Genomic DNA, 9,506 nt, shown 5'->3' on the forward strand with positions numbered 1-9,506 from the left:
GCGTGAGTGTGTGTATATAAAACATTTAAATTTAGTTAATGACATTTCTAACTCTTCACGTCTACATTTGCAAATAATGGGTTTTGATAAAATTGTCATTAAATGTTTAAGATCTCTAGTCTGTGGTCATAAATGTGGTCCATGCTAGAGTGGAGAAAAGACAAGAGCTTATATAAAGTTATGATTAGGTCTTATAGAGGTTTTCCTTATCTTTTTATAATCCACATCAAGTATTTTAGAAGAAGAGGGAATAAATCATCAGACAGGACAGTACTAGCACAATTTCATCTCGAGGCCGCAGTGCAGCTCATCATCCTGTTCTAGTCCAGCTATAATTTGTATGTTATTATTTTGGGTAGAATCATGCTGCAATCCATCATTTAATTTTTTCCTTTCCTTCTTTCGACAATGTCTCATCCATCACCTCCACTCTTCTGTCCTGTCCTCAACTCTCCAAATCCTCTTTTATTTGTGCACAGGTGTGATAGCTCTGTTCTGCCGCCAGTATGACATCATCAAAGACAACGAGCCCAACAATAACAAGGACAAAGCCAAGAACTCTTCAGAGTGCAGTACCCCAGAGCACCCTACGGGGGGACTACTGCGCAGCAAGGTCTAATTTAGCCTTCCCCTGGCGGCAATAATAGGCTTTAGCCTCAGGACAGGTATGTTGGTTGATTGTTTGCTTGACTTAATCAAAAGTGTAACATATCGCATTATCGTCTTTTGTTGTTTTCGTAGTATTTAAGATAGGTTTCATTGTTTGCTTTTCTAATGGTTAAAAACACATGGGAAAATGTTAAGTACTTGCAAGGCAGCGCTGTATTGACATTTCTCAATCTAGTTCAGGTGTGTTCTAATCCGCTAAACCAAACACCGGATACTGTACATTCAGTCTCATATGTGCCATCCTTTTTTATTAGTTTTTTTTCTAAAAAATATATTCTACAATGTACACTACCATTTAAAAGGTTAGTAAGAGTTTTTTTTTTTTAAAAAAAAGATGTTTATTATGTTACAAACGATTTCTGTTTTAAATAAATGCTGAACTGTTATACATAAAATAATCCTGAAACAAATGTATTATGGTTTCCAAAGAAACTAGTAATAATAGAAAATGTTTCTTGAGCACCAAATCAGCATATTTGAATGATTTCTAAAATGACATTGAAAACCGGAGGTAAGGATACTGAAAAACACAGGAATTAATTACATTTTAAAATATAATCAAAAAGAAAACATTTATTTTAAAATGTTATAATATTTTAAATATGACTGTTTTTACCATAAACCATTCATACTTAAACAAAATGCATCTTTGGTGAGCATAAGAGACTTGTTATAAAATAATTTACTTAAAACAAACTTTTAAATGTAGTGTATGCGTTAATTTACTATAATTAATATATACGTTTTTAGTTTAGAATTTTAGTTTTAGTTTAGAATTCAAGTTTGAAAAACTCCCATTGAAAATGTTACCAACAATGATGATGTCATAAACATTTGCATACCTAACTGTAAGTGGTCATCTTCCTCACATCTATTTCCATTATGAATTGCAATTTTTGAACTTACTATTTATTTTAGCAAAGTGGCTCTGTTCCAAAAGCTAGTTAGCTTCCTCGCTGCCTATACATTTTATAGCAGCATGCTAACTGAAATGCTACCTAATAAGTGACCTTTCTTCATAGACAGCAAATCTGTAAGTAATTCAAATAGCAATTCTCATGTGACGCACATAAGAAACTTGACTATACCTGTCACAATGTGACATCCTAAATAGTATGCAAGACTAAAATAAATGTGCCATAAAGCATGGCATGTTGAAAAGAGTGTGGCAATATTTTCCAGATCCAGGTCTACAATTTATGGTAGATTTTCAAAGTGTGGATCCATGCACACTCTAATGGCTAATATTGCCCACAACCCATTGTGATTTGGAGGAAGATTCAGTCCAAAACTACAAACACGAATATAAAAACTACAAACATGGAAGATGTGGAAGGAGGGAGACCTCTTGAGGCCAGGGGAATGAGGTTTACACGCACAGACAGTGTTGTAGTCGAGACCACCTCACTCGAGTCCGAGTCCAGACCGAGACCAGAGAGAGTCGAGTCCGAGTCAAGACCGAGTCCATAGAGAGTCGAGTCCGAGTCGAGTCCGAGACCAGAGACGGTCGAGTCCGAGTCAAGACCGAGACCACTGAGGGTTGATTACCTAATTTACTTTTATTTACTTAGAGAAATCCTTTTTTTTTTTTTTTTTTTTTTTACTGAATTTACTTGATCAGTTTAGGGTAAAAGGGCCACATAGTAGGTGTTAAAAGTAATTTTATTACAATTTGTCATGCGCAGTTGCGCACTAGAAAATCACCAATCACTGGATGTGTCAATCAATTTAAAGAAATATTTTATTAACATTAGGGCTGTCGCGGTAATGGAATTTCCCTTGCGGTAATATTGAGTGGCTCAATAGCGCGATATGCGGTATTACCGCCATTTATTTATTTAATTTATATGTTTTTGTTGCTATATAAATAAAGTTTACGATGTGGACAAAAACGAGGACATTTTCAGTAAGCATTGTAAAAGAAACTAAACAGCGTCTACATATGCGCATTGAAAAACTTTCACTCAGCGCGCATATTGTTATGACAACGGACTTTGAGCGAGTCATTGAACCGTTCATTCAACGAACACGTTTAAAAAAGCTGATTCATTAAAAGAGATGTAAAGAAACAATATGTTAATTATTTCTAACATTGATGTTCAACTTTTCGAGGCTCAGCTGAGCAGCAATGCGTCGCATAGGCAACGCTGAAGCTGATGCTTCACTTATTAGAGACCCATTGATTCAATGCGTGACTCACTGATTTTATTTCGGCTTCCTTGTGCTGTGGGATGTTGAACAGCGCTGCTGCTGACGCGCATTTATGGGAAAATACACGTGAAGAGAACGTTAAAATGATGATGCAACAAATATTTCGCTTCCCTTTGATACGACAAGCTTTTCACGACTTCAAAGACAGAGGTAATTGCACGCGCTCTGCCGATCTCTCTCATTCACTATCTGTGTGTAGCCTGTAGGCTACACATCACCATGATAAACAGTCTTGTTATCATTATGAACTGGTTTAACATTCAATACACATGCATTACGTTCAAAACAAGAAGGGTATAGCCTTATAAAAAAAAATTGAATATCGCGGTTGCTGCGGTTACGTGCAATCCTCTGCGGTTGTCTTGTCAAAAGCGCGGTAGCTACTACAATATTGCGGTTACCGCGACAGCCCTAATTAACATACATTAATAATCATGAAAAATATTTTGAATTGAACTCGAGTGGACTCGGGAATAAGTCCGAGTCCTAAAAAAAAAATGTTCGAGTCCGAGTCAATTCCGAGTCCAAATGCACACGAGTCCATGACAAGACCAAGACCATTAAAATATGGTCTCGAGACCGAGTCCGAGACGAGTCCGAGTCTCGAGTACTACAACACTGCGCACAGATCTTACTGGCCTACATCCATTACATGTACATACTTCTAGGGTGAAGTATAAGTAGGCGAAGTGGTATGTAGCATCACAATTGAATTCAGTAGAATTTGATGTTAGCATGTTGCTAAACTAACGGCATTATAATCTAGTAAGAATAAATAAATAGGATTAAATTAAATAATTAATTAAATAAATAGTTAATTTTGAATATATATATATATATATATATTTAATTGACATTACTCTCACTTTGTTTGGCATTTTGGATTTGTAGGACTACTCATCAGTCACAAAGCATTATGGGATTGCCTTCTTTACAAATGCTACATGCAATGCTAATATAATTATGTTACCTTTTACCTATACCTTTTAGAACTACATTTGCGTAGACCAACATTGATTGTTCCATGATGAATCTTTAACATCCATTAAACCTTTCATTTCCACAAGTACTAATGGGAAAAGGTTCTTTAGATAATTAAATTGTTCTTCACAAAACAACAAAATTGTTGTTTTACAGCGAAAATCACCTTTTGAACCTTTAGTTTCAAGTGTATGGTGCCTTAAAATGCAGGCTGTGTAGGCAGTTTACTAGATTTTGGGACAGAGTGTGCGTATTGATTCCTGTTTGTAGCCTAAAACTTGAACATTGTTATTTTGCTGCCTTGCAAGCACTAGTAGTAATTCCTTGAGGAAATGCAAATCTTTGTGTCTTTTAACTCTCATTTTGTTTCATCTTCCCAAAAGTGCTCCGAGACAAAACAAGTAAGCCATCAAATCACAAAGTTGTGAAGCCCACCTCTCATCCTCAATCAAACAACCTTTAAGTATTCCCATCGACCAACATGAACTCTTTGGTGCTTGTCTGTTTGGGACATTGAGACAAACTTGAGGATGAAATGGACAGGATGGTTCCAGAACTACAATGCTGGAAGTTTCAGCCGTTTGAAGCGAGTTGTTGAGTTTCGATCTACAGCTGCCTCAACTAAAGGACTCAAACCCTGCTGTGAGCTGGAAGACCAGAGACGTCGTGCCACTAGGAGTGTCTTTGGCTCCTGTGTAGGCTCACAGAGACGAGGAGAAACCTGCCACCACGTATAAACCTTAAATAAACCAGGAAGCTGTGTTTGAAAAATGCTCTTCCTTCTTTTTCACGGTCTCACCATCATCATCAGCTCTGAACCAGGATATTTCACTTCACTATCTCTCCATACTTGTCACTATCTCTTGTATTTGGTTCTTTCTTTTCACACCTAGATTTGTTTTGTTTTCTTTTCTCCACTATCCGCCTTCCAGCAGCCAATCACGCACCGTCTAATTTGATGTGGTGTAATTGGTGCGGTAGGATCTTTCTTCTCAGCACTCTTGCTCTCAGGGCATTCAGGAAAACATCCATGGGAAAACGATGGACCAGATCAGATTCACCCACCTGCGGCTCACAATGTTCAGACCGAACTGCACATCAGAGATTGATGAAGAGCTCCATATTATAATAGTGATAGAAAACCTATTTAATCGCTTGTTTGTCTCAAGTAAATCAACAGCTTGTCGTCTCTAATGAGCACATTACTGTACAGCGATGGCTATTTTAGTCTTCACATTACATTCAATAGCATATTCGGCATGAGTTCGGCTATTTACCGCTTTTACGTGCCGCTAAGATATAGAGTTGGGTGCCTTTTTCCCCACAGGCTTTTCTGGATTACCGTCCCTTTCAAAAGTTTTAGTCTTAAAGTCAACATGAAATTAAAATTGACCCTATTTACTTTCATACTACATCTTTCTTATGTTTTATCATGAATGATTCCTCTATTATTCAAACAGGGAAGAAGAAACAAGTTATAAATGAAGACCATTGATTTTGCAACCAATTCAGATTGTCCCATCCTTCATTTTTTCCTCGGGTTCAATATCTTCTTTAACATGTCGCCTTCAATGTAAATTTTTATGTAGCGTCGCACATTACATGAGAGGGGAAAAGATGTACAGTACTGGCCATGAATTAAATTTAATTAAATTATTAATTAGTTTCCTTGCTTTTAGTTCAATCATGTTCACAGTTTAATTAAATAAAGACAAAGGGAACAAATTAGTATAATATGCCCACAAATTAATTTATTTTGTGGAAATGAGTTCTTAATTCATCACTACCATATCTTTTATCTTCTTCCACGTAATATTCAGTACTCTAAAATATATATATATATATATATATATATATATATTTTTTTTTTGTTGTTGATCCAGGTTTTTTATTCCAATTTCCAAAAAATAAAAGTTCCAATTATAACTTTATAACTCGCAATTGCAAGTTTATATTCAACAATTTTGACTATTACTCGCAATTTCAAGTTAATATCTCGCAATTCAGCAAAAAAAGGAAAAAAAGAAAAAAAAGTCAGAATTGTTAGATACAAAGCCAACCAAGTTTCAGTTTACCCCTTTCACTCACACAGATCAAGTTGTTCACTCACCAACATTACAGAGTTGATTTTTTCCCCTCCAAAATCATTATTAGTGCATTGGTAAAATTCTGCAGCAGTTTTCATGTCATTTTCATCAACAGAGGTCACTTTAAAAAAAAGTAACATGGCCCTGTTTCATGTTGACTTTAAATTCCTTCTAATCTAGAATTATAAGAAGTGTTCTTTCTGACAGTTTAAGCAAACTATAAGCAAGACCAGATTTGTCTGATGGTCTATATCGTCTTTATTGGCTAGTCTAAACTAAACAAGTCCTCGTGTGTCAGGAATGAAGAGTGGGAATGGAGTTCAGAGGTCTAGAAAACATCGATTCCCTCAGCCATCGGTCATTTGGGATTCTACATGATCCGAGTTCAATACAATGACACTGCAACAGTTCGACTTTAATGAGGTTACTGACAGTATGCATTTTTCAAGGACGTGAATTAGACTGTTAGTATCTGATCTGAAGAACAAAACCTCCCGTGTTATTCTTAAAACCAACCTATGTGGGTACACAATGAGCAGTGGTATTGAAACGGACCCATCTCATTTTTCAAACGCACAGAAGAATGTAAAAGCAAAGTTAAGACTTCTAATACTCTGAGAACATGAGGCTCCTGGTTGGCTCGCCACTCATATTCAGAAGCTCTCAATGTTGGGATGGATTGCACCATTAATCAAGTTGAAAGCCACCTGAAGGTAACTCGGAACAATTAAAAAATTCCGCATTGGTGACCATTACCTCCTCATCTCTGTCACCATGGTGACAGCCTAACAGACTGTCCTCTCACTCCACAGCCATCTACGAGTCATTCGCACCTTCGTTTTTCATTCCGGCCAGAGGAGGAAAGCATATATTTCTTCTTTAATGACTGCTAATTAACCTTGGCCATGGGGAAGAGAGCTCAGGCAGACTGCTGGGTGAAAAATGGCTCATATCAATATTCTGTCTGAGCGGCTTACGCAGAAGAACAGAAGGTTGGGTGTGAGGACTGGCTTAAACCAGCGAGGACCGGCAACGTGTTTTCTGTTCAGACACGTACTGAGGTTTTGTGTCCTGTATTAACTGGCAGCACTTTCATTCAGATTATAATGATAATTTCACGCGAAATAGACAAGTTCCACAATGAACAGATGTGGGCTGTGTTTAGAAGGGAATTCTAGTGTACTGCTTACTGCACTTACTGCTTGCTTTCCAATTTATGGAAAATATGTCTGTTTCAAATAGTGAAGAATGAGATGTTAAAAATCACATTCGGTTCATTCGTCACACTGGAAATGGAAGATCAATTATTTTTTTCCTTGCAGTGTTTACACTGTGTTGAACATGTCTGGGTTGTATTTTACCCACGAAATCTAAAGAAAGAAATATTTAACCTATTTTTAAAAGGGTTTCCTTTAAATTAAGCACATTTACCCCCAAATGTGAATAAAATGAACGAATTACAAAAAAATAAATTGTATGCTACCGTTCAATATTAAGTGTTAGGAAGATTTAAAACAAAACAAAACAAAAAAAAAACAAAAAAACTTGGTTTTGGTTTCTACAAAAATATGAAGCAGCACAACCGTTTTCAACATTGATAATAGAAGAAATGTTTCTTTTTGAGCGGCAAATCAGCACTATATTACATTTTTAAAATACATTCAAATAATGTTTTTTTTTCATTTGTAATATTTGACAATATTACAGTTTAACTGTATTTTTGTCTGTACAGTTTTAACTGACTTCATTAAAAATATTTTTTAAAAATCTTACCAACCTAAACTTTTGAATGGTAGTGTAAATAATGGTAGTATCTTTTATACTGCCTTTAATTATTAATTAATTATTCCTATGTTAAATTAAAATTATAATACATCAGGAAGTAATTGGGATCAGAATCAGAATTTTGAGCTGGAAGGAAATCTTGACGGCCATGAAAGATTCATTTCTTATTTCATATGTATTTCGAATGATTTTCGGGTGAATAATGACCTTCAAAATCTTCCGAAAATCAACATGCTCTTCTGAACACAGCCATAATCATACAAATCAGCTTACATATGAAAGCCAGCAGTCGACTCTTATGACAGTGTCATATGATCAGGATCCACATTTCACACGAGCAGTTTGAAATGATTTCAGAATGAGCAATGTATTCCCCTCCCGCAATCCAAGCTTATCCTATTCTTTACCTCTAAAGCCCTAGCCCTTTCAAAGAGAAATCTCCATAGAAGGAGAGTAAACGTCTAGACGTAAGAGAGGCAGCTCATTTGCTACTCATTGAAGAGAATAATTCTCCAGTTAGTGACACTTGGGAGAGCTTTTGCAGGCTGCACAGTTGGAGAGATTTAGGAAATGTAATCACATTCTGTGGTCCTGTGCTTGTGTCATCAGTTAGAAAAGCTGGACGGGCTTCTGATTCTCGTCTAATGACGTCGACTAAAACACACAAACAGCTCAGCTAATCCGAGATGCTTGACATGTACTTTCAAGGGGATAGTTCAAATTATGCCATCATTTACTCACCCTTATTTAGTTCCAAACCCATATTAGTTGAAAATAAAAATTATCAGAATTTCCTAACTGCCTTTTCAAAATAATTAAAGAGGATGGGGAATGTATGGAAACAAGCAGCTTGGATATTCTGCTAGGTCTTTTTGTTGTTTTTCTAAACAAGAAAGAATGTCATAGGGTTTGAATCAGCAAGAGTCTGTTAATTAAATAAATAATTGACATTTTTGGGTGAACTATCACTTCAAGAACCAATTATATTCAATAACAGCATAGCTGGTATACTCTAAATGCTAAATATATAGCTTAATATATTTCTCTTATTGTGGAGTAGAAAGTTTATTGGTCAGGATTTACTAGCTGACAGATACAAATCAATCAAGTATATTTTTGTTTAAGTATAAGTTTACAAGGTTATTAAAATCATCCATTTGATTCACAGACTCTTGTGAACAAAGGGAGCAAAAGTTGTAGCAAATGTCTTCAAGAGAAATTTCACCTCAAAATTAAAAACTTGTCTCATCATTTACTCAAATGGCTTCCTTTTTTCTGCAGAACACAGACAATATATTTTGGGGACTTTCTCCCTAACCTATTTAATAACCTGCCAGATTCATATTTTACCTCAAAATCTAAATATTTATGTTTTGCATAAGAATGAAAGCCATAATTCTTTCATCATTTTTGGGTGAACAATCTCTCTTCAAATTTACATTTGAAGCATCACAAGCGTCTTTGAAGACTGAGAATAAATAGTTCATCATAAAAAGTTCAGTCCCGGTTTAAAATCAGAAACAAAAATAGGCCCCACGTTAGTTACCATTTCTTTTAGCGCTGCCATGATGAGGAACAAACAGCCTTGAGTACAAGTGATACGGTGTGTTAATGCTTATGTTAAGCTTTTGTGAATCAATGCATTGGCCTGTGTATGGACATGTGTATTGACGGTCTATTTGAAATCATGCTCAGATTTCTTCACTTCACTCAGTCCACAGCATAGGCACATATGATAAGGTTAAAATAAGGTGTCGAGGTTAAGATTATGCT

General features: G+C 35.9%; 1 protein-coding gene across 2 annotated transcripts in view; it reads left to right on the forward strand.

Moving 5' to 3' along the window:
• fndc5b (fibronectin type III domain containing 5b) overlaps positions 1-8,825 on the forward strand; it is a 29,992-nt gene extending 21,167 nt beyond the window's left edge. For both annotated transcript variants that reach the window (XM_039681010.2, XM_039681008.2), the window contains 2 exons: positions 480-665; positions 4,245-8,825. In XM_039681010.2, the coding sequence (XP_039536944.2) occupies positions 480-619 (140 nt within the window). In that variant the 3' untranslated portion in view covers positions 620-665; positions 4,245-8,825. The remainder of the gene's footprint in view (positions 1-479; positions 666-4,244) is intronic.
• The last annotated feature ends 681 nt before the right edge of the window (positions 8,826-9,506 follow it).

Source organism: Pimephales promelas, chromosome 18, assembly GCF_988280905.1.
Source record: "Pimephales promelas chromosome 18, fPimPro1.hap1.1, whole genome shotgun sequence".
In the NCBI taxonomy this organism is placed as follows: domain Eukaryota; kingdom Metazoa; phylum Chordata; class Actinopteri; order Cypriniformes; family Leuciscidae; genus Pimephales; species Pimephales promelas.